This window comes from Maniola jurtina, chromosome 21 (genome assembly GCF_905333055.1).
Source record: "Maniola jurtina chromosome 21, ilManJurt1.1, whole genome shotgun sequence".
Lineage (NCBI taxonomy): Eukaryota > Metazoa > Arthropoda > Insecta > Lepidoptera > Nymphalidae > Maniola > Maniola jurtina.
In genome coordinates this window covers 2769029-2795141 of record NC_060049.1, presented here as the reverse complement: position 1 = coordinate 2795141, position 26113 = coordinate 2769029, and the positions used below count along the sequence as shown (strand labels likewise).

Here is a 26113-nt window from a genome sequence, read left to right as displayed (position 1 = left end):
TCTTATAGTCTGACACTTCGTAGGCTTCCAGAACGCCCTGTTCCAGCAGATGTGGATGCAGAGTTCGCGCCACCTATGAAGGTTGGTAGGTTTCCGGAACGCCCCGTCCCAGCAGATGTGGATGCAGGGGTTCGTGCCACCTATGTCGTTGGTACTACTGAAACTAGCGTTTAACTCTGTCCCAGCAGATGTGGATGCAGAGTTCGTAACTCGTTTGAGTACCGAGCGAAGGAATCCAGAACTGACTCGGAATTCATTAGGAATTGATAGGAATGCTTTTGAATTGATTGGAATTATTTTACAAACATATGCTAGCCGATATATACAACTGACCCGCAGTTCACGGTAACGCGAAGTAACAGGTAACTAGCGCCATCTAGTTATCGGGTCGAGTACTGAAATCGGTGTTACAGTATTTATTAACGAGTAACAGTTAATTAGTTATTTATCAATCAATTTTAGCTGCAGTATAGCAAAATTTTTTGTATTTCAAAAATAGCGTAGAATACTAATAATTAGTATTCTATTTTTCTTATTAATTATTAATTACAAACATTTAAAATTTGAATGTAAAATTTCAAAAATTTTCGTCAACCAACAAATTAATCATATTTTTTCTTGATCTACTTGTATATATATTTTTTTTTGTTTGAAGGACGGAAATATTTCAGGAACAATATCTTTTGGTGAATTACGAATTTGTTTGTACAGTGCCCATAAATCGTTCACTAGAGACACTGAAATTGACTTATCAAAGTACACTAGAAGACCACATGACAGCAATTTTTGTGCCGATTTCAGATTCAGCACGTAACGGGAATTAAAATTAACACTTTGTATCAAAGTGATCTTCGCTGTTGCCAGATGGTCTTTATCAGTCTCATCGCTAACATTTAGTTCCGAGTACGCTCACTGCTGCTATCAGGGCCAAAATGGCGAAAATCAATTTGCTTCAAAAACAGGTCGGAAATCGCAGGTCCAGCGCACTTATATCAGAAAAGGTCAGTGACGAGCTACGCATAGCACGACTTCAAAATGCTCACCACACATAGACTGTAAAGACTCAACCGCAAAAAAGATTTAAGGGTACTCTACACGGGAGAACAACAATGGCAGCACTGTCAAGTTGCCATCTTAATCTAAAGTTGCCTTAAAACTATTACTTCTACTTGGTCCATTTAGAGAGCATTAGATCGACATAAATATATTTTAATAAAGGGCTTCTTTAACTGCTTGGAATGTTAAACTTAGCTTCGTAGGCAGGGTTGGACAAAAACAGTTTAAATCTTAATGTGAAGCAATAAGGTCTGTATTTCATTGGTGTAAATTCGGTTTTAGTCCGAGCTATGTTGCGTTTTTCTACGCAAGCGAATTTTGCCGTTTTGACGTTTTGAAGACGTCATTTGACGTCATATTGAAGCCGCCAGGCCAAAGTTCTTGCCTCAAGAGTTCTTTGCGATGTATATAATATACATATTCCTTGTTCATAACTGACGCGCGTTTCAGTGACGTCATTTGACGCCATATGACAGCCACAATATGACGGCCGCTATATGACGGCATCTATAGAAAACTAGAGCCTAAAGTTTAATATACGCGCGACCACAGATGTTGCTGCCAACACTCAGGTGTATGTAGGGCCAAAGCTATTGTCCCAAGAGTTCTTCACGATATAGTGCAGCACTTGCGCTGTGTTATACTGTATGATGAATACCTTGTTTAAACCGACGCGCGTTTTAGTGACGTCATTTGACACAATATGACGGCCGCTATATGACGGCATCTATAGGAAACTAGAGCCTAAGGTTTAATATCCACAGAGGCGACTTCATTGGCGAGCCCACAGGTGTTGCTGCCGACAGCCAGGTGTATGTAACCTCCGAGGCCAAAGCTCTGGCCCCAAGAGTTCTTCGCGATGTAGTGCAGCACTTTTGCCTTTGTGTATAAATATATCTTGTTTAAATAGATGTTTTAGTGACGTCATTTGACGGTATATGACGGCCGCTGTACCACGGTATTTATAGGGAACTCGAGTCTAAGGTTTTAGATCTATGGTTTACGCAGCTATCGGATCCAACCGCGATTTATGGGCAAATACGTAAGCTTCAAGAGATTTCGATGACGTCATTTGACGCCATATTTAAGCCGCTATACGACGGTATCTAGAAAGTGGCGTCTAAGGTTTGATATCCACAGAGGCGACCTCATTGGCGAGACCACAGGTGTTGCTGCCGACAGCTAGGTGTATGTAACCTCCGAGGCCAAAGCTCTTGCCCCAAGAGTTCTTCGCGATGTAGTGCGGCACTTCCGCTGTTAAGTCGTAACCTATCAGCTGTACCGCGTGGTTGAGGTCTTTGGTACTGCCGCTGTAAAAAAAAGTATACTGTATATAATGGGTAAAAAATGAGTTTTCATGCGCCATTTTAAGTTTTGTGTGTCAAATATCATGTCAAAAGTACGATTTTAAAACTTATTTTAAAGGTGAACCGTACTTATGACATGACAGACATGTCATTAAGAGATTAAGTCCTACAGAAATTATTATTTTTTTTTTTATATAAAAGAATATTAGCCATGTTAAATGACTAATATTCCCCTTTCCTCTCCAACTAAGCGTCAGGCTTGTGCTAGGAGTAGGTACGACAATAGTGCAACGGGCGGGGTTTGAACCGTCGACCTTTCGGTTTTCAGTCCACTCCTTTACCGGTTGAGCTATTGAGGCTTATTAGCGAGGCTATATATAAATTAGCTCATTAAGTGGTTAAGTTATTTAAAGACGCACTCATTAAGTGGTTAACTGGTTAAATAATAGCTCATAAAGCGATTAGCTCATCAAGTGGTTAGGTTACTAAAAGATTCACTCATTAAGTGGTTAGGGTATATGAAAATCCAAATTACAAAAGCACCTTACCTGCAATAATACTGTATAACGCCGCCTAGGTAATTCTGCCATGTCAGAGCATTCACAGCGACAGTCACAGGCCCGTGGGTAGCTATGGTCTCTATGATCTTGTCTTCAGAGTCCACCAGACTGAAAAACAAAACATATTTACGTAAAATACTGCTCTCCAGACTTCCAGACGGACGGAGATTAGTAACGGACGGACGGAGACGGAGAGAGTACCAGTCAGGGAGAAAATAGACCTTATTAATCACTAGCTGATACCCGCGACTTCGTTCGCGTGGATGTAGGTTTTTTAAAATTCCCGTGGGAACTCTTTGATTTTCCGGAATAAAAAGTAGCCTATGTGCTAATCCAGGGTATAATCTATCTCCATTCTAAATTTCAGCCCAATCTGTCCAGTAGTTTTTGCGTGAAGGAGTAACAAACATACACACACACACATACACACACACACACATACAAACTTTCTCCTTTATAATATTAGTGTGATTAGTGTGATGTTTTAAAGTTTAAAATACTTACTCATCGCAAGTGAACTTCTTAACACGCACGCCGGTCGCGTTGGTCTTCTTCTGACACACGCCGTTGGTCAGTCGGAGAGGGTACTCGGTGTCCACTTGGACGGCTGTATCCGTTAGCAGTAGCCAATCCAGTAGCAGACAGATGTCGCCACCCGAGCATCCCACGTTACCCAATCCTGCGCAGTCTATCGCCTCCTGGAATATTTTTTTTGGAAATTCAGAAACGTCGTCCCGTTGGAACCCTAAAAAGTACCTTTAAGTAGATTAAAAACCGGCCAAGTGCGAGTCAGACTCGCGCACCGTGGGTTCCGTACCCGGGTATTTTTCCGACATTTTGCACGATAAATCAAAAACTGTTATAAATAAAAATCTGTATTAGAATGTACAAGTAAAGCCCTTTCATATGATACCCCACTTGGTATACACACACCCCCCACACAACGGGACGGACGGACAGACAGACAGACAGACAGACAACAAAGTGATCTTATAAGGGTTCCATTTTTCCTTTTGAGGAACGGAACCCTAAACATATTTCGATATAAATAAATTCGATATCAAGTTTGCTTTTTCAACATTCAAAAAGTATTTTTAATTACGTAGACATGCATTAAAAGGTCATTCGAAGGATTCGCGCAAAACAACGGGTCCATTTAAATTCAGGAAAAAAAACTCGCGAAACCTGTCTTCAAGTACAATGTACAGGTTTTTTTGCAAGACCGTGGCACGATCCGAAAACTATTTTTAAAATTATCAGGCCTTATGCAATAATTATATCAGGCAATGAAATGATTCTATATATATAATATATATATGAATATTTTATAAGTATGTATATGATATGATATATAGGATAACTTCATTGTCTGTCTGTCAGTCTTAATTACATTCAAATTAAAGACTCCATTATAATTATGAAAAAACTATTAGCTTACATTTGATATTTCACACAGTTTATAAATTCATATTATGAGTACAACTTAATCGATCCAATAGATTCAGAACAAATTGGCAGTGATAGACGGACAGACAGACACACGAGTAATCCTATGTGTTCCGTTTTTATTCGGCAGTACGGACCCCTAAGAATTATCTTTGGTCGTACCTGCACGCTAAGACTGCTGAGTTTGCCAGTGTTGATGGCCGCCATGGCCTCCATGACTCCTATGGTGCTGAATGCCCAGCAAGCGCCGCAAAGCCCCTGGTCCCGCACTGGACCTATCACGCCTTTTTCTCTCCTTGAAACATACAAAAAAACCAGCGAATCAGACACACACACACACACACAAAGGGTGCCGTACCATCGTGCAAGAAATACCACTCTTTAATTTTTTTTAATTTCATACCAGCTATTTATATATTTTTACTAAGTACCAGGGACAGGGTAATTTTCTGGGATAGTAAGTAGCCTATGTGTTAATTCAGGGCATAATCTGTCTCTATTCTAAATTTTAGCCAAATCCGTCGAGTAGTTTTTGCGTGAAAGAGTAACAAACACACACACACGCACGCACGCACGCACGCACGCACGCACGCACGCACGCACGCACGCACACACACACACACACATGCACACAAACTTTCGCTTTTATAATATTATAGTGAGACAGTGTGATTTATTGTTATAGCGGCAACAGAAATACACTGCGAAAATTTCAACTCTAGGTACCTATTACGGTTTAAGAGATACAGTCCGCTTACAAACAGACGGACGGACAACGGAGGCTTAGGATTAGGGTCCCGTTAGCACCCTTCGAATACGGAACCCTAATAAAAAGGGATGTGTGGCCTGCAACAGCGCATGTCATTCGATTGCACTGGCTAAGTAACATGATCTTGAATAGTAGGTTACATATGCAGTCTCCATGCTAGGTACCGTATACTGTTTAAGATCATGTTGCTACACCCGAGCTGGGTATCCATAGCCTGCCTTGTATAATGTTGATTTAAATATTATACTAGTTGATACCCGAGACTTCGTCTGCGTGGATATAGATTTTTTAATCCCTCTTTCCTCTTTCTCTCTTTTCTGGGATAAAAAGTAGCCTATATGTTAAGTCAGGGTATGAGCTATCTTTAATCCCATCACATATTATATGTTATCACTGGCAACACAATCTTACAACATCCAATATCCATACTAATATTATAAATGCAAAAGTGTGTCTGTCTGTCTGTCTGCTAGCTTTTCACGGTCCAGCCGTAACCAATTTTGATGAGGTATAGAATTAGCTTACATCCCGGGGAAGGACATATGCTACTTTTTATCCCTCAAAATCAAGGAGTTCCCACGGGATTCTTAAAAGCCCATCCGTATAACCGATTGATATGAAAGGTACAGAGGTAGCTTGCATCCCGGAAACTGCCATAGACAACTTCATATCCCGGTAAAACAAAGAGTTCCTACGGGATTTTAAAAAAAACCTAAATCCACGCAGACGAAGTCGCGGGCATCGTCTAGGTATTTATAATTACGATAGAACTTCACAGGTAAATTCGTTTAGTAGGTACCTACTAAACGAATAGTTCACTTTAGACTTCAGTTTAGAGTTTAGTTTAGTCACGAGGGTATAGTAATATCTATTACTAGACATTCGAAAAACCCATAGATGTTGAGGTCCCAAGGTACCAAAAAGGCGATCTCACTCCGGAGAGCGCAGCATTGGCAGACCCCTCCTAATAGCTAGACGGTCGAGTCAAAGCGAACGAGGATTAGATGTAAATTACATTATATTGTTGCACACTGTCTGCGACATACAGTACATTGTGTAATGGTCCTTGTTATCTATATCTGTCTAATATTAATAAATTAAATTGAAGCGTCTGCCTGTAATTTCGAAATAACTACCTCATTTTAAGCTCATATGGTTATTTGAACGGTACCATAACTGAATCACACGTTTTTAAAATTTTTGTCTATCTCTCTGTTTGAACGGGCTAATCTTGGGAACGGCTGAACCGATTTTGACTTGATTTTCACTGACAAGTAGAGGATTGACCAGGAAGTAACATAGGCAACTTTTTTAACCTACTTTAAAAAAGGGACTTTACTTTACACTGAAATCTCCGAGATTTCTGAACCGATTTGCTTATTTTTTTTTAATCAATAGAGGAACTTGGCGACATTGTTTCATAAAAAATTTGGATTCCACCTCCTCAATCCTGATGCTACAAGGGACCTAACCACCAAAACTGAACTGATCCCGGGGACGGGCTATTACGAATAGGCTAGTTTTGTCCTGGGAATCAAAAGTTCCCACGGGATTTTTAAAAACCTAAATCCACGCGGGCGAAACTGCGGGCATGAGCTAGTATAATATATAGTAGTATACAAGAAGAATAATATAGCAAGAAGCCGCTGGAGCGGCGCAAGACCGTGGCGCATAGAATTCCTTACAAGATACCTATGTCCATCAAAAAGCTTGAATTTGACCCGGAGCTCGCTCCACGTAGGTAGGTAGGTACTTGTAAAAGTTTAATTGACTAAAAATATTTTGAATTTTGGATAGACATATCGGTTGACGTGACGATGTGGATGAATTTGCGTACTTTTTTTACATACAATTTAAAGGATAAAAGAGCAATAATGATTGAACCACAACACAATAGGTAAGTTCATTGTTTATTACTGAAACTTGAGATAAAAATTCTCAACATATAGGTACATATACTTAATACCTATAGGTACGAGTTATACAAAACAGAATCTCTTTGACCAGTTCACAGCTGATAATTTTACAATGACTCTTTGATACATGCAAGAAATATTTCATTTGTAATTATACTAACAACCCATCCTAGCTTCACACGGGCATCACTCATCTAGACCAGCGATATTTGGAACAAACCATAGTATTAAAAAACAGATAGACCTCAACACCTTAAGTTTTCTATTTAACCCCGGCCCAAAAAGAGGGGTTTATAAAGGAGATCATTATTTTTGGGCCTTTTCTGAAAGTGCCGGCCAACGAAAAAAAATGGTACGGATCGTTAGAACTAGCCATTTGGAGTAATAGTTAATATGGCAGAAAAGTTGTAGGATTGCTCTGAACCAAGTTATACAAGGTCGAAGATTCGTCATTTTCATACATTTTATTGATTTCTAAAAGTGCTGGGAAACATAAAATAATGTTAGATATTGCTAGAACTAATGATTTGAAGCAATTGTCATTATGACCCGAAGGCTGTGGGACCATTATATGTCGTGTTATACAAGTTATACAAAAAATTAATATACTTTGTATAATTGATTGTAACCGATTTTATGATTTTGTTACTGTTCTGATTGTTTTATACGAATTTGAATACACGCACAATTATTTTGACTCCCACGAAGTTCTGGATCAGCTGCAATGTAGACAAAATTCGTTTATACATACCTGGATTGTATGCGGCCTTGTAATACTAGGTGATCTCATCCAGCCATCTCCCAAACTTCTGCCACTGGGATATCTCCGGCGAGCTCTGTGATGAATGCACCATTTGGTTATAAGTACTGTTCACCATAGTAACTATGGGCTTGCTTCAGTCGATAGCTGCCCAAAGCAACCTGCGTCGATTCTTCTGTGAATCTAGGAAAGTCATTGAACGGAGGATGTCGGCTTCCATAGCCTGGAAATGAACTCTTCTTCTATTATAATTATTGTGTGTGATAACAAGTTCTGCTAAACTGTTTTGCGCATTGACCAGTTCATGGATTTTGTCAAGGAAATCACGTATGTAGTACACGTTATTGTCTATCAGAACATGATAGCTGTTTAGCGATGTTACCGCGATCCTGAAATAATCGATCACGTTACTTAATGCCCGGTCACTGTGATCAATCCTGAGCAAACGAAAATCTCTTTTAAAGCAATTGTTCATCACTTCCACCATCCAGCGGAAAATGGTAACAAGCTTAGATTTATTGGTTTGGTCAGTAATTAGCTGGGTTTCATTTAAATGTTTTGTTTCTAGCATTTGTGTCACATAACCGCATGCCTCAAGAAAGAAAGGCTATCTATTAAGGGCATGTACAGACAGATACAGGCATGTATATATATCTTCAGAAAAGCACTAATTACTTTTTAGTGAAAATCATACCCTAACCACAAGTTCCGAAACCACTAAAAGCCTTTATATTTGTTGCGATGGAACAATAATCTACACGCTGCAGCAACTTACAATGCGTAGATTTTAAATGATATAGAAGATTTTTACTGGATTTTTATCTTAGTCCATGGTTTTAGAGATACCATAAACTATCTTGATCTCTTACTTTCTTGAGGTGTGCGGTTATGTGGCACAAATGCCAGTAACAAAACATCAGTAAAAACCCAGCTAACTACTGACGAAGCCAATAAATCTAGACTTTTTACCATTTGCTGCTGGATAATGTAAATGATTAACGACCGCTTTGGAAGAGATTTTTGTTTACTCAGGGTTATTCAGGATTTGTAACCGGACATTAAGTAACATGATCGATTATTTCAGGATTTTGTCAGCATTGCTGAACGGCTATCATGTTCTGATAGACAACAACGTGCATGCACGTGATTTTCTTGACGTAATCCTTGAACGGCCAGTGAGCAAAACAGTTCAGCAGAACTTGTTATCACAAACAATATGTAATTATAATAGAAGGAGAGCTCATTTCCAGGCTATGGAAGCCAACATCCTCCGTTCAATGACTTTCCTAGATTCACAGAAGAATCGACGCAGGTTGCTTTGGGCAGCTATCGACTGAAGCAAGCTCGTAGTTACTATGGTGAACATTACTTATAACCAAATGGTGCATTCATCACAGAGCTCGCCGGAGATATCCCAGTGGCAGAAGTTTGGGAGATGGCTGGATGAGATCACCTAGTATTACAAGGCCGCATACAATCCAGGTATGTATAAACGAATTTTGTCTACATTGCAGCTGATCCAGCACTTCGTGGGAGTCAAAATAATTGTGCGTGTATTCAAATTCGTATAAAACAATCAGAACAGTAACAAAATCATAAAATCGGTTACAATTAATTATACAAAGTATATTAATTTTTTGTATAACTTGTATAACACGACATATAATGGTCCCACAGCCTTCGGGTCATAATGACAATTGCTCCAAATCATTAGTTCTAGCAATATCTAACATTATTTTATGTTTCCCAGCACTTTTAGAAATCAATAAAATGTATGAAAATGACGAATCTTCGACCTTGTATAACTTGGTTCAGAGCAATCCTACAACTTTTCTGCCATAGTAACTATTACTCCAAATGGCTAGTTCTAACGATCCGTACCATTTTTTTTCGTTGGCCGGCACTTTCAGAAAAGGCCCAAAAATGTATGGAGCTAGAGTGATCTCCTTTGACGTGTGCATCTGTGTATCTGTCTGTGGCATTGTAGCTCCTAAACTAATGAACCGATTTTAATTTAGTTTTTTTTTTGTTTGGTGGCTTGATCGAGAGTGTTCTTAGCTATAATTCAAGAAAATCGGTTCAGCCGTTTGAAAGTCTAAAAGTTAGTTAAAGCTCTTTTCTAGTTACTGTAACCTTCACTAACTTGTCGGGGGTGTTCTAAACTTGTTTGTAACCTGTCATTTCTGTTTTGTGGTGCAATAAAGTATATTCATACATGGATATACCTGCTTTTTTACTGTGCATTACCTATACCTATGTATATGTAGGTAATTCATGCTCTATGAACAAGATTCATTAATGATATCATTAATGTTAGATTAAAATGCTATCAAGAGATTTCCAGTTGTAATATTAGCCACAGACATGTAAAAAATGTGTTGGGTCTTTGTGTGTGTGTGTAAATGTGTGTTTTAAACGATTATACATCACTTGGGTTAGCAGTGAAGGAAAACATCGTGAAGAAACTCGCATGTCTGAGAATTCTCCATAATATTCTCAAAGGTGTATGAAGTCTGGCAATCTGCACCAGCGTGGTGGACTATAGTCCAACCACACCCTTATCTTTAGTACCTGTTCCAATGTACCATTCAGGTTGAGCATTCCATTGACATGAGTCAATTGAGGAAGCATTAGATTTACCTAGTTATTACGTAAACTCAAATAAATAAATATCAGGAGTAAACAAGATAAAGTTAAACAGCACTACTACCCGCGAACGGCCGGTAAGCACCACTATATCCCACTATACAATAGCAAAAAAAAATATGTAAAAGATGTAACATCCACTATGTTGATTTTTTTCATATAAAATGTGGCCTATGTCACCCAGATCATAACAAATTGATTGAGACTTCATTCATCAAAATCAGCTCAGTAGCTTAAGTGCTACAATGAACCACACGTACATACACAGATAGACTGCAAAAATCATAACCATTCCTTTTGACTTTACCGTAGTCAGATAATAAACAGAGTAACTCACCAATCAACCTTCAAAGGTAGAGCTGCTCTCCTCTTCCTACTGAGAATTATGTAGATATTGTGATGAGAATTTTTAACTTCCACATCAGTGTCATCTTTTTCTTCATCATCTTCACCACTGTCCAATATTGACTTATGACCATTCTTCTTCCCATCAACATTTAACCCGCTCCCCTTACTCCAACTTTTGGCTACACGTAAACGATGATGAGGTTTTTCGTCTGATAGGTGTATGTCTATGAATTCTGTTTGGGACATGTCGGAGAGTTTTGTGAGGCCATATCTGGCACGGTGTGCTTGCGGACCCCTGGCTAGGCTGTTCAGTCTGTCTATTTCATTTACCGAGGCCTACATGAAACAAAAAGTTTTATGAAATTCAATTTGACAGTAATGTAGGACATAGCTTGCATACTTAGTACAATTAATGCAACTTTGCAATGCCCTGATGGGGCTTCATGTAATCTAACTTCATATTATCGTTATGTAAGCAGGTTCATTAATGCAAATAAATGAATTTCACTGTGGTAACCTGTCTTTGAATTTGAAATAAAATTACATGCAAATATTGTAAGTTAAATAATATATACTTAGAATAAAAAATATATACTTAGTAAGTATATAATGGGAACTGTAATTTACAAAATACATAAATACGTCTACATTTTATGAAATGTATAAAGATCAAGGCGCAACAGAATAAATTGTGTAAGTAAATAAGTACTTAGGTATTATATGTACCTAGAATCAACTTGTTTGGAGCTTACAGAGCTTAAAACTTTAAGGAAACCTAATTGCACAATCATTTATCCTCTAAAAATAGAGAAACATGTTTAAGTACTTCATATTATTAAGTATGAATAAATTACGCAACTTTAAGCTGTAAGCACATACAAAGTTCCATGAAGTTAATGACCCTCACTTAATTAAAAGAAAAATAATTATCTCGATTTCTTAAACAATTTATTTTGACGACTAAGTCGAACCAGTGAGTTAAAATGTGATTTACACCAATTTTATAACCACTAAGGTTTAATTTACTTACCACAAAATGTTCTAATCTCGTTTCATATTCTACGGGATTATTTTTATAAGATTTGTTGAACTTTTCGATGTATTCATCGAACATAGGCCGCAATTCCTCCTTAGTCCTGGTCCCAGGGTATGTGAGGGGAATAGCCACGAATAATAAACACACTAAAGCTAAAATTAAAATCCAATTCCACCACTTGTTCATTTTAAAAGATTTTCAAAAGTTTTCCCCAACAAAAAACACGTCTTGTACCATCGCACCAATTCGGAAACTTTTTTGACAGTGACAGCAGAAAATTGACACTGACACAATAACCAATGACATTTTGACACCAGCTGTGAATCGTTCTGAAACAGAAATCATTGATAGATTTCGACAGTTTTTTTTTAAACATGAGTTCTCACTTCTCGTCGTTCGTCAGGAGGTCCAGGATTCAGGATCAGGTCACGAAGACTAGAAACGCCGTACAAGGCATCCGCGAGGTTTTGAATTGCATTCAAGCCTGTTGTGTATAGTTCGATAGGTGACATCTAGAATGAGCAAAGTAACCACCCAATTTTTCTACTTTCATGACGCGTTTCTTTGCACATGTTATCCCCTACTTCTACATATCAATGAGGAAGTAATGGTCTCTGGTACTACATGTACACAACTCAAATAGAAAGGTACCAAGGAAAGTAAAATGCCCCACATGGTACGTACGCTGTGTATGAGACGTATCACGTAACGTTTTCAGTTACGCATAGAAAACCGAATATGTATGCTAAGCTGATTCATTGATCCATAGTCCTCTGCATGAAGAAGCATTCGGAAACAGCGCCAACCAGCTGTTAGCCGGATTTCAAAAAATATGAACTTGCCAGTGGCGTCGATTCTGATGTCTTGGTCTAGACTTTAGACTAATATCTACATCTTTTTCTTTTTAATATTGATAAAAAGGGACGGAAAATGAATTTTAAACCAACTTAAAATTTTAGTGGGTCTCCCAAGGATGTAGGAAGTAATAATTCTTCCAGATATTTTGTAATCATTCATCCATGATTTAAACAAAAAAAAAACAATGCTCAAGACTGCTGACTAAAGTCACGAGGTTTGAGTTTTAAATTGAAATAAGTTTCAAAAATTGAACATTTTTCAAGCTGTTAAATTAAGTTTATTAGGAATTTTGGAAAATAAAACTTTTATTACCTTATTAACTATTTATTTTATTCCAATAACATCATAATTATACACACAGACATTATAACTAAATTTCTCAAGTTATTTTTCTCTCTTCATCATGTCAAACATAACAAACTACTTGGCAAGTTACTTTTCTCTCTTAATTATATCAAACGTCACAAAGTACCATCTATGCTCAATGCACGCCCCAACACCAGTCGTTTCACAGTTGAAGATGTCTCCATACTTCTGCAAAGTCGACAGTACGGTCGCTTGAGTCACATTTGGAGTCATAGACCTAACATATGACACCAAGTAATCTAAGGATGCTCCTAATGGGTGAACCATGAGGAAAGATGTGAGGATCGATATAAGTTTGGCTTCGGTTGGTGGCACTGATGGTCCAGATATCATGACTTTATCATCATCTGGGGTTGGTGGTGGTGGTAATGGTTTAGCGCTTGATGGTGGTAGAGGAGGCTCTATCTTTTGTTGCGGCAATGGTGGGAATACCTGTAATAAAAGAGACGGATAAGTTACACGCCCGGCTCGAAGGACCAGAACTTAGAACCGGCTCGAAGGACCAAAAGAACTTAGAAAAACTGTTCATTTTCGAAAATGGTCAAAGTAGGGTGTGGTGTTTACCGATTTTTGTTGCAACGCTTGTTGAGCGATGAAATGCGCCTTGAACTTCTCGAACTTTCTCTCCGCTTCGTCTTTGGCGAGATATGCTTCGTTCTTGTATCCTTCCAACTCATATGTTAGGTTCTCGTTTTCTTTCTGTAATGATAATAGTTTTATATTATGCTTCAGCTTAACTAAATCATCTTGTTTTTATTGACGTAAGGCTAACACGTTAGTCCCTTTTATAAAGGGGTATTAGAATTAGAGTGAATATTTTTTCCATACATAAATAAAAGATTTAAAAAAATGTGTTAAGATATTTGCCTTCAATTCTTCATATTTCTCCAGAGATACCGAATTCTTGTTTGGTTTTTCAACCTCCTCTTCATCGAAAATGGCATTAAATTCTTCTCTTATATTATCCACCTCCTGAAATAAAATGTTACTGTAGTACTACTGGCTAGAAAAAAACATTTTGAATCAGGACTTCTCTAGGAAACTACAACTTTGAATTTGTGCCAATTTGTATCTTAAGAACCTCAGTTTTCGCAGTATATTATGAAGACCTAGTGTTTCTTCGTAAATTTTACCAAACTTAAGTTTGCGGGTAGACCCACAATTTGTCTCATACAGGAAGAGATCAAATTGTTTATATATATAGGACACTTGAAACTACAGTAACCCAAACAAATTGTAACAATCTATTAAAATGTATGTAAAATCCGACTAGCAAAATTATTTAAAAACAAGTTCGCACCAAACTTTATGACCGGTGGAATTAAGGCAAAAACATATACATAATACTCTTGAAACACAACGTTACGCTCTTTTAGACAACGGGTATTTTTAGCATATAGAAAGATCAATGATTTGACTTAACACGACCCACGGTACAAAAGTATGTATCCACCTTTAGTTGGTCGTCGCTGAGTTTTCATACACGATGATTTCCAAAGAACGAAGAATTCTTCGATACGCCTGTTTCTGCATTCACGTACCATACTCAACTTTTAACTTCAGAGCGGCCAAAAAGTTTGGTAATAACAGTAAAATACCGAACGCAACAGAAATTTGCATCCTCAAAATGGCAAACAGCTCAAAGGCTCGCAAAACATGTGGCTATTCCGTTTGCTGCATAAACACTCCACGAAGCACTCTAAAATCTTCTGAATCAGATTATATGAGGCCCGAAGTACTGAAGACTATGTGAAGCGAAGGCTGGACTGCGCGATGCGAAGGCTTGCATAATGTCTTCTTGCATCCCACCATTGTTGAGGACACAAATTAAACCATTGGCAATAATCTATTGAGCGTATCATCACGTATATTTTTACTAACTTTCTGAATTTATGGTACTCTTGCTAAAAGTATCTTTGAGCCAATAATGTAACATTAGTCAGCAAAGTGGATTTACGTTTTCATTGATTACAATTTTAAGAATTTGCGAACGGAAACCATTTTAACAGATTGTTGTACTCCTTACCTTTACAATGACCAATTCTGTTACATATCTGTTGCATCAGCACTCAGGAGCAAATAATATCTTATATCATGCAATAATACTCACACTTCACATGTAGCCACATTGAATCTCACCAATGAAGACCTCCTTATTTGAAGACCTATTTGTACTTACTGGATACCTGTTTGTTTCTATTTAGGCAATATTATTAGGATAGTATTGAAGTCTTTATTAAATAAAAAAATCGGCAGTATGAATAGTGCAATTTCATTGATTATCCTGTATCGAAACTTGAAGGTTTCAGTTGTTCGTGGTTGATTGATGATAAAGCATCGGATTCTTCGATGCTAGCGTTGCAACTCGAAGGTGAACGTTGTTCTTGGTCGAGGAATGCCACCGCACCTGCCTTGATGTTTGTTCTCTTGGGGACTCCATACTGCATTACCGAAGCTAAACATACCCTAGCTGGACCGAGAGATTCATCAAACGAAACTGCACTATTAATACTGCAGATTTTAATATGCTTGAAATATAGCTTGTGCTGATTTAGGGATTAAAATCTATGCCGGAGAAGTATAAATCCAATATGCTGCAGGGGCCGCGAAGATTTTCTTCTCGCGTTTTCTTCAAAGGATTCCGTTTGCATCTTCTAACACTCCATACTCCGATTTGCTGTTTCTATCATCTCTTTTCGACGCGAAGTTGTTGACACATTGCATTGCAATATAGTTTAGAGTGTTACGTACCTTAATGATCGGTCTTTTGTCATTTAGTTGCAACGGATGCCCCAAATTGTAGTCCCGTTTCGCCGGATGTTTCAAATCACGATCATTGGCGGCTTAAATTGAAGCTATTTTTATTCTAATGTACTTACCACTTCGGTGTTCGGCTAAATATACTTCGTTGTATTAAAAATACGTAACCCAGCAAACCCAATACCGAATGTAATTAGTGATTATTTTTGAAAATAACAAAAATTGTTACTTTCAATAATAAATTTTTGCCCCAGCGACAATGATGTTACCTTCTGATATCAAATAATTGCTTACTTCAAAACAAATCCTTATAGGATATAAATCCTTATCCTTAAGAGAAAATATCTTTAAAATCCAATTTTATTCAAACGCTTTTACGATCGGTTTCACGAATTTTTTTAAATGCCGTTTTGTGGACTTTACACCTTAATTTTACTATATAGCAAAGTTCGTTAGGCGCGACATAAATCCACATTTTTTCGAGTGGTGTGGCCGCCAAACAGAACAGCTGTTTGATTCCGCCATCTTTTATCTAGATATTTCAAAATACCACGTAGATTAAAAGCTATAAAAGGTAGGTAACATCATTGTATGCCCATGTATACGGTACCTCGGTCATTTTGAGCCACATCTCGATGTTCCGGCGTTGCTGCTTGGTGAAGTGGTCGGAGACCCGCTGATGTTTCGCGGCGGACAAAATTTTCGCTACCTGCTCGACTGTTGTGGAGGAAAAACTCGATTGTTAGCAGCGTACTTTGAAGACGCTGTTAAAGAAACTTCTACCACGGGGCCACGGCTTTCTTCAATATTCAGCAGCTTATGCGGTTTACAACCAAAACTAAACGTATAGAAAAACGCACTATTACTGGTCCTGATATATAATTGCATCGTCCAAAGCTGTGGCCCAGCGGTTGAGATCGAAATGGTTCATAAGTATGCCAAAGAGAAAGCATTAAAAAAAATCATTAATAGATTTATCAACTTTATACAGTTCACGCCAAATATCTTGAATAACGAGGCAATTCGTTTGCGAATGGCGGGTGCACCTGATTGGTTTATATTATATTATATATTTTTTTACTACTACGTACGTACTTAAATCAGGTACGTAAATAAACCAGGATACTCCCGTTGACCTAAAATCATGAAACTTGGCAGGTAGCAATGTCTTACCAAGGGAAAAATCCGAAAACTGAATTTGAACATCACAAAAAAAAAGTGTTAGTTTTTGTACGATGGTAGGAATTATTCGCACTTGACTTCCCTGCAGACCAGGCGTGTACCGAAACTGTAACCAGGCCTAATTTTAAGTCATTTACCACCCTTAGCAAAGTCATATCAGCTTTTTTTTTTTTTTTATTCACTATAGGCAAGCGCTTGACCACAATCACACCTGATGGAAAGTGATGATGTGGTCTAAGATGGGACGCGCTTACCTAGAAGGTGCCTATTCACTCTTGTTTTAAAGATACCCGGATTGTAATTGGAAGGAAACACAGATCGCGGGAGAGTATTCCAAACCTTAGCCATGCGTATGAGGAATGAAAACGCAAAACGTTTCGTGCGTGTAGATGGAATGTCGACGACATAAGGATGGAAACTCGCCCGACGTCTTGCGGTTCGGTGGTAAAATGGTGAAGGGGGGACAAGATCGAAAAGTTCCTGTGCACACACAGCTTCATAGTATCCACACCTGATCTTTTCGACAAACACGATCGACCGACTGCATTTCTCTCGAGTTTGGACGCTGATGATGATTTGATGATCGGTGCACGGTGTATCTGTAATATGTCCATACTTACCGGTCACGAATCACGATCATCGTCATCAATAGACTCCACTGCTGGGCATAGGTCTCTTGAACACACGCGGTAATAGCGAATCAACGATTACCCCGGTTGCTAACATTGTTACCATGGTATCTCGTTTCTGTCAGACCGGCCGTGTCATAATTATTGCGTTGAGACTACCGGCCAGCCAACTTGCAGCCAGTCTACATGACTGGGAACAGATCAGGTGTGGACATACTCTTGGTGCTGAGGTTGATTTTCTGAAGAAAGTTTGTAGTATGATAAAATTCGTTCAAAGTAATAATAGGAAAGTCAATGACTTTTATCTTTCAATATTTGTCACTTAAAAAATTACTATTTCCATATACCTACTTAAAACATGGCATTCCTATTCTTATTTTGAATTGCATTCTTAGTATTGCAGCTGAATTCCGATATGGTCTGTTGTTTGAAGCATCCACCCTGCCGTGGGCGTCACACAGGGCATCCAAGCTAACTCCAGAAGGCCAAGCTCTGCTAACGTCATCTGCATTACTTCAGCGCGCCTTATGCGACCGACTCATGCTGCTGACACGTCAATCGCATTGGAGTGCTGCCGTGAAGTGTAGTATTTGTGTTAGCCACCTAAAGCTAGGGCCACACCTAACGTCATGAACGCAGAATGTGGGACACGATGCAGGATCCACGACGGAATCTATACGTGCAGGTATAGGTAGTCACGTAGGTGTACATCGAGGCGACCACTGCGCGGCTGACGTTCCCGCCTCGTAGTCACATAGGTCGCGCAGGTTTGGATGATGCTTTAATCCAGCTTTATCTTCTGCTTGCATTCCATTGAAAATGGTATACTTAAAAAGAATTAGGGAGGAGGCGCGCTTGAATTAGCTGCAGGTTATAAAAAGAGTCACAGCGTCTCGGCTCTGCCAGTGTGTGTTGTGCCTAAGATGCTAAAAGGAAACTAAGAAATGGAAAAACTCCAAGGCTGCTGTTCTTCAATCAATTGTTGCTATCACGGCGGGCAACCAATACGTTGACAGATGTAGAAGTAGAGACATTGTGTATGAAGCAAGTCTGAGTCCGGCTTAATTTTGGTTCATCTCTTCATCCTTCTGCATATTCGGCGTGCCTTAGATCAAAAGTATAGCTTCACTTACAAAATTACATCTAAACTTACATTGAGTCACGACATGTGCAAACTTGTCTCTGATAGAGCTCTTCATGTTCTGGAAATCTTCGTCAAGTTGCATCTTCTCATTGAACAGTCTCCGTATCTGGTTGTTGCTGGCTTGGATCAGTGAGTAGAATTGGTTGGCGAATTTCTTGTTGCATTCGCCACGCTCCAACCAACCTGCTAGAGTCTGGAAATAAATTAAACAATTTAATCCTGCAAGTAATCCTACCGTGCTCAGTAGTATGCCGGCGATGGGTTAGTCATCATGATGATGAATTTAATTTTCGAGGTAAAACCACAGAATGTTTGCTAGTAACATTCTAGGAATAGAAGACAATGATGTTTAAATACATATAATAAAATTGTAGAAAAGTGGTGTCTGTACAATGGAAATATATTAAAATAAAGTAGCAGGGGTTGTTATTATATCGATACCGAACCCGAAATTGTAATTAATATTTTTTTTGTCTGTTTGTGTGTGTTTGTGCACGCTAATATCAGAAACGGCTTATTCGATTTAGATACGGTTTTCACTAATATATTATAGTAAGCTTCACTTAACATTTAGTGTTTATTTCATGTCAATCGGTTCATAAATAAAAAAGTTATGTCAATTTAAAGAATCACGGCGAACATTTTTAACGTACACAGTACGTACTACACGCCTCGCGCCTGATGCTGCCTGAAAAGTCACTATTCCACGCGAACGAAGTCGCGGGCACAGCTAGTGTTTAAATAAATAGCAACTCTAATGCAATTCAGCTTGCATAGCGCAGCTGCCTAAAGTTCACACCTAAGTAAGACCTCTTTTTGTCGTGTAAACACGTTACTTCGTTCTCACGCGATTTGAAAACTCTTTTTTAGACAAACTTAAAGTGGTCGCCAAATAGAACAGCTATTTTGAGGCTGCCATTAATTTACTACAACTTATTTCAAAAAATATACATTAGAAACTAGCGAGCCGCTCTGGGTTTGCACAGATCAATGTTGTTTAAAAGATATTAGCGTACAGAAGGGCAGATGGCGGGAAGCGACTGTTTTACTGTTTATATGTATAGACTAGCTGTGCCCGCGACTTCGTTCGCGTGGAATAGTGACTTTTCGGACAGCATATACTCTGTACGTTAAAAATGTTCGCCGTGATTCTTTACATTGACATAACTTTTTTATTTATGAACCGATTGGCATGAAATAAACACTAAATGTTAAGTGAAGCTTACTACAATATATTAGTGAAACCCGTATCTAAATCGAATAAGCCGTTTCTGATATTAGCATGCACAAACACACAGACAAACAGACAAAAAAAAAATTAATTCCAATTTCGGGTTCGGCATCGATATAATAACAACCCCTGCTACTTTTTTTATATATTTCCACTGTACAGACACCACTTTTCTACAATTTTATTATATGTATAGATAATACTTACAGGCGCAGCCTCAGCGAAGTCAGTTTCACTCTTGATTTTCTCAGCGATGACCGTTAAGTTGTTTGGTGTGAAAGGTTCTATACGGGGCGGGGTGGGCTCCCGCTTGCGTTGCGATTTCTCATACTCGCTTTGATCGTCACGGTTCTGAAATATAGGGTGTAATTAACACTAGCGAAAACTTAGCACTTTTATTATACTACCTAAACACAAGCCAACCATCATCATCAACTGATAGGCGTCCACTGTTGGACATAGGTCTCTTGTAGGGACTTCCACACGCCACGGTCTTGCGCCGCCTGAATCCAGCGGCTCTCTGTGACTCGCCTGATGTAGTCCGTTTACCTATTGGGGGCTCTTCTTACACTGCCCTATCCAATGCGAGGTCACCATTCTATCTATCTATCGTCTATCTATCGTTGTCTATCGGTTTCTCGAACTATGTGGCCCTGCCCATTGCCACTTTAGTTTTGCCTATGACGAGGCATTGGCTCCGCGGCACTTATCTACGCAACGTTCGTTGACCTCTAGCGGCAGTCGGATGTATTATTTGAAATACATTGCGAACTTTTAAAAATACACATTTTTTTTATTTTTTTTTACTTAGTTACTATAAAAAAACTCACCAAAGCATAGTCAATGAACATAGTGGAAGCCTCATTCTCTGCTTGGTCATGAAACTTGAATCTGTACCCAGATAGAACGAACGAACTGTCCACACTTTCCATACGTTCAAAACGAATGTAATACACTCCGTTCTTGGGTGATTTGATGTCTTGAATGTTGCCATAGCGTTGGAACATTTCACTGAGAGCATCTGATGTTATGTTGGGTGGCAGGCCACCGACGAATATTGTGCGACAACCTTTTGGACGGTCACGCCTTTGAGGTGTCTGAGTACCTGAGGACAAGAACAATAAAAAAAATTGGAAATTGGTCCAAAGAACGATAAATAAGTTTGGGAATTGGTCCAGAAATTTCTGAGTGCATAGTTATTTTTTACCTGATTGGGGCAAAGCCAAAAAGAAGGGTTATGATTTTAGCAGTCTATGTATGTATGCATGTATGTATGTATGAGTGTATGTTGTATCCAGATTCTGTCTGTTCCACCGTCGCGCCTAAACTACTGGGCCAATTTAGATGAATGAGGTGTCAATCGATTCGTCGTAAAGGTCTGGATGACATAGGCTACATTTTATACGAAAAAAAATGACCTAACGGATATTACATGAAAAAAAGTCGGGGTCTACAAAAAAATTTTTTTTTTGCTATGGCGGTAAAAGCGGTAAAAGTTTTCTTTAACTTTGCTTTACAGCTTGTATAGTTTATTTAAAAAAAAAACCAGTCAAGGGCGAGTCGGAGTCACATACGGGTTCCATACCATTGTAATAATTACTTTGAAATTTTTAATATTTGTTGTCATAGCGACAATATAAAAACACTGTAATAGGTAGAGGGTTGAAAGCTCGGAGCGCTTTCAACTCTCTATGTATTACGATTCATGAAATATAGGCCACTAGCTGATACCCGCGACTTCGTTCGCGTGGGTGTAGGTTTTTTAAAATTCCCATGGGAACTCTTTGATTTTCCGGGATAAAAAGTAGCCTATGTGCTAATCCAGGGTATAATCTATCTCCATTCTAAATTTGAGAAAAATCTATCACACACACACACACACACACACACACACACACACACACACACACACATACAAACATACAAACTTTCTCCTTTATAATATTAGTGTGATAGTGTGATTGATAAACAAACAGTATGGATTGTAGAATCAAGATTTACCTGGTATAGGTGGCAGCAAAGCCCCACAGTTCATGAACACAGGTTGGTTAGGCATCAACGGCTGCATCATGCCCTGATTCATCATCATCATATTCTGGTCCATCATATTGGTCATCATGTTGGGCATCATGTTCATGTTGGACATCATCATCTGTTGCCCCCCATCCATGTTGGTGGCGGGCATCATGTTATTCAACATCATGTTGCTATTCATCATATTGGTACCGGGGTATTGCATCATGCCTAGAACAAGGAAATTGCTTTGTAAATACTTTTGGTCCTAGAAATTCTAACAAGATTAACATATTTTAACCGATTTCCAAAAAGGAGGTGGTTATTACTCAGCCCATTTTTTTTCATGTGTAATGTATTTTACTGGATTTTTGTTGATAATGTGTACAAAACACAGATTTTTTCAAGGACTCTGCACCAATCTGCAATTATTTTTTTTGTATATTATGTTGTATGTACTTTAACCTCCTCTCTCTGCACCATATTCCTTGTTGAGGGTTGTGACTCCTTCCTATTAATCACAAGAGTAGTTTTCTTGAGATAGTAATATGAAGGGTAGTTGAATGCTTAAGGAGTACATATAAATATCAAATGACACATTCGGATTTATTAAATAAGTATGCAACTAACCTTGGTAAGAATCCCCATTCTCTGGCCATTCAGCTAAATTGGAAACAGAAATATGTGCTCACTAAACTTTATTGCATATCTCGCAGCACATAATATCTTTAATACTAATTGCCAGTTAAAAATCCTACGCCCTTTACTTTCCCAAGATTAAAAGTATCCATAAGTAGTGAATGCAAACACTGATTCAATACAAAATGTCTAAAGTCTAAACTAAATTGAAAGGTGCTATCCCTTTCCACAGGGAGCATTATGAAAGGGATAGCAATACATGTAGACCTGTCATTTTATATTAGTCTAGCTAAGCATTGAGCAGAATAAAATAATCATCATACAACCATAATCTCAGTACCTATCACCATCAAATCAGTAATTAAAAAGAGAACAGAATACTTGCACACTTATAAAAGAGTACAGATTGCTAAGTTCAGTGTGAACACTGCAAACTACACCAAAATCAATTGGACACAATATTTTCTCAAAAAGATTCCAACTCACAATCAAGTAAACATTTAGATAATACTAGCAGCCCGCCCCGGCTTCGCACGGGTGCAAGTCAAAGTTATAATTTATCGTAAAACTAATGGAAAAGTGGTTATAATGGCTAAAATATAAATGTTTGGTTTATACTATCGCGGACTTTTTTGTAGGCATTATTGAGTTCTACAACTTTTCTATAGAAGTCAACCATACATCTCTAACCATTTAGGCAGCGTTCGCGAGAATCGTTAACGTACGGCAGTTTTTTCGACGCCTTACTACACAATTTTCACTACCACGAAAAATCCTATCTATTTTCCGGGATAAAATATAGCCTATACGGATTCGGAAGAATCCCTCTAAGTAATGGTAAAAGAAATTTTGAAATCGGTCCAGTAGTTTTTGAGCCTATTCAATACAAACATACAAAAATACAAAGGTTTCCTCTTTATAATATTAGTATAGAAGAACAAATTGATAACTTCTGGTTGATTGGTGTACTCCAAACCAGACACCTGACAGCATGCCTTCTATTGCTAGTCGCATATGACACAAGTGTAAATTAAAAATTTATAACACCCCCGACAAGTGAAGGTTACAGTAACTAAAAAACAGCTGATAACTTTCAAACGGCTGAACCGATTTTCTTGGATTATAGTTAAGAACACTCTAAATCAAGCCACCTTTAAACAAAAAAAAATTGGTTGTCTGTAAAGTCGGTTTACTGACGATAGTTGAACGTGACAACAAAGGCCGATTGTGCTTCTTTGTCTCTCGTTCCGCGCTCTCGCTTGCACTTCAAGCTTTATATGAAACGCCTCAGAGCGAGCTAACGCCGCATGAGTCATGTTTTTTCGTGCGTGCAGCCGGCTCTATCGAATTATAAGACGTTGTCACATCAAAAAAACTAAATTAAAATCTGTTCATTAGTTTAGGAGCTACGATGCCACAGACAGATACACACGTCAAACTTATAACAACCCTCTTTTTGGGTTGGGGGTTAAAAATATTTGCTATTTGCATGCAACACTATCAACTAAATATTTGAAGGGTGTACCTGACATCATTCCCATATTCATGGTCGGATTCATACTCGCCATCGGCATCACCTGCCCTTGAGCTGACATGGTCGGCATAGATGGGATGGGCAGTAAGCCTTTCTCACTTGGACTGCTGTCCCATTTGGACTTACGCTCAGTCCTGACCCTGTCATTCCTGTTTTTGTCATTTCGGTCGTGTCTGTCACTGAACCTGCTAGGTCGCTCGTGACGCTCTCGTGACCTTGAGCGGTGGCTGCGTCCACGATCTAGAAAATAAAGAGCAATACATTAGTAAGAACTTTTTCATTTCTAAAAAGTTTTCAAAAATTCAACTGCAGTTTGCACTGCATCATCGGAGTGATTCACTTACTAACTTAGTGTTCAATGCCACTGAGCTCATTTGACCTTTATTTTCAATCAATTGAAGGTTTTCTATGAAACATCATTTGACTCGGTGAAGCAGCAATGTAGAACCAAGCAATGTCAAATAAGCTTGGTGGCCTTCATTCATTGTTGAACACTAATTTAGCGAAGCAGCATGTAGGTTATAAGTCAAAATAACAGAACTTTTTTTCAATAGAACTAAGATGTATTTTTTCCCAAAAAATTATTGCAACTGTCACTCAGGATGATGTAAGGGTTCTAATGATACCCCATACGTACAATTCTGTTCAAACAGTTATGGTGGAATAAAGAAACTCACATACAAACATACATAAGCCCTGAAAACATTACACTCCTTTTTTGGATGATCGTGCAATAATTGTATTTTGCTGGAATACAATCTATAGAAAGCACCTAAGTACTAGTTGCTTGTCAAACTTTTCTGATACTTCCAAGGTGAAATATAGTATAAATAAAATACTTAAGTTGTTTGCCCAGATGGAAGGAAACCAAAGAAAATGTGAATGTGAAAGAGGATTATGCATGGAAAAAGGATGGATACTGGATAATGAGATGACATATTCAAATTCAAAATATTTTCATTCAATTAGAGTTTAGACTTTTACAAGTACTTTTGAATCGTCAAGAGTATCTACTACAGGCATCTAACACCATCATACGACGGGAGTGAGTGGAAGAAGACATGTTGTGCCGACCCCACAGCATGGGATAAGGGCAAGTTGTATTGTGCATACCTGTTACATTTTTTCCTTGGTCCTTATCGCGGTTATCCCGACGATTATTATTATAGTTAGCTCTCTCTCGGGAACGCCGCCGTTGATTCTGCGAGCTCGTTACGTCACTCGCTTGGTTATCCTGAGACTCCTCGTTGGTAATGGTGAGGTCCTGTGTTTCCACATGCATGACATCGGGGATCATGGGCCCGATCAGAGGTAAAGGTACAGGCGGTGGTGGATTCATTGGCGGGGCGTTCATGTTATCCATCATCATACCCATCATTGGATTCATTTGCATCCCCATGGTGTACGCATCGTTGCCCCAGCTATTCATTTTTACAAGTTTTTAGCCACAACCACGTCACAAGTCAACAATATGCCATATGGCTGGCAGTGCAGATGCCAACTACCAAGGCAAACAAGCCAAAGCCCTATATACTCTATGAATATACCTATGCTTCAGCTTTTTGTTTTCAACATAAGGAATATTTCATATTTGAATCAATGTATGTATTCCTAGATGATTCGATGTTGATTTTATCCCTTTCAGCAATGTACACAGACCACGAATGGCAATATATTCCTAGGCTTCACACAGTTAATTTTTTTTTCTCTCGTCTGGACTCTGGCTTTACACAAAGGGCGTTTGTGCACTCATTTGTGATTTGACGGATCTGTCAAAATACGAAATTACGCTTCGAATCGCATTTTCACGAATCACGGAAACGAACCGAATACAGATCTGAATGAGTGCACAAACTCTGTAAAATTCACGGGAGTTCACTCGGACTAGAATCCAGAGATGTCAAACCAGTTAA

At 38.5% G+C, this 26113-nt stretch overlaps 2 protein-coding genes across 5 annotated transcripts; both read right to left on the bottom strand.

Annotated features, from left to right (window-relative positions):
* Positions 1 to 1228: 1228 nt before the first annotated feature.
* On the bottom strand, positions 1229 to 12109 carry LOC123876314 (cathepsin O-like). Of its 2 annotated transcripts, XM_045922537.1 has the most exons (7): positions 11839 to 12109; positions 10798 to 11144; positions 4532 to 4664; positions 3428 to 3621; positions 2912 to 3031; positions 2294 to 2366; positions 1229 to 1917 (listed from the first exon to the last, which is right to left on the bottom strand). In XM_045922537.1, the coding sequence occupies exons 1-7, from the start codon at positions 12028 to 12030 to the stop codon at positions 1801 to 1803; spliced, it is 1176 nt and encodes a 391-aa protein (XP_045778493.1). In that variant the 5' UTR covers positions 12031 to 12109; the 3' UTR covers positions 1229 to 1800. The 2 variants fall into 2 exon arrangements, with proteins under 2 accessions (XP_045778493.1, XP_045778492.1); XM_045922536.1 differs by having other exon boundaries at positions 1229 to 2366.
* A 925-nt stretch (positions 12110 to 13034) lies between these two features.
* Positions 13035 to 25850, bottom strand: LOC123876310 (ecto-NOX disulfide-thiol exchanger 2-like). 3 transcript variants are annotated; one of them, XM_045922532.1, is made up of 12 exons: positions 25314 to 25850; positions 24192 to 24440; positions 22658 to 22690; positions 22016 to 22258; positions 20845 to 21119; positions 20222 to 20365; positions 18793 to 18976; positions 16439 to 16545; positions 13936 to 14040; positions 13633 to 13767; positions 13130 to 13500; positions 13035 to 13081 (listed from the first exon to the last, which is right to left on the bottom strand). In XM_045922532.1, the coding sequence occupies exons 1-11, from the start codon at positions 25627 to 25629 to the stop codon at positions 13135 to 13137; spliced, it is 2157 nt and encodes a 718-aa protein (XP_045778488.1). In that variant the 5' UTR covers positions 25630 to 25850; the 3' UTR covers positions 13035 to 13081; positions 13130 to 13134. The 3 variants fall into 3 exon arrangements, with proteins under 3 accessions (XP_045778488.1, XP_045778487.1, XP_045778489.1); XM_045922531.1 differs by lacking the exon at positions 13035 to 13081 and having other exon boundaries at positions 13106 to 13500; XM_045922533.1 differs by lacking the exons at positions 13035 to 13081; positions 22658 to 22690 and having other exon boundaries at positions 13106 to 13500; positions 25314 to 25849.
* Between the last annotated feature and the right edge of the window lie 263 nt (positions 25851 to 26113).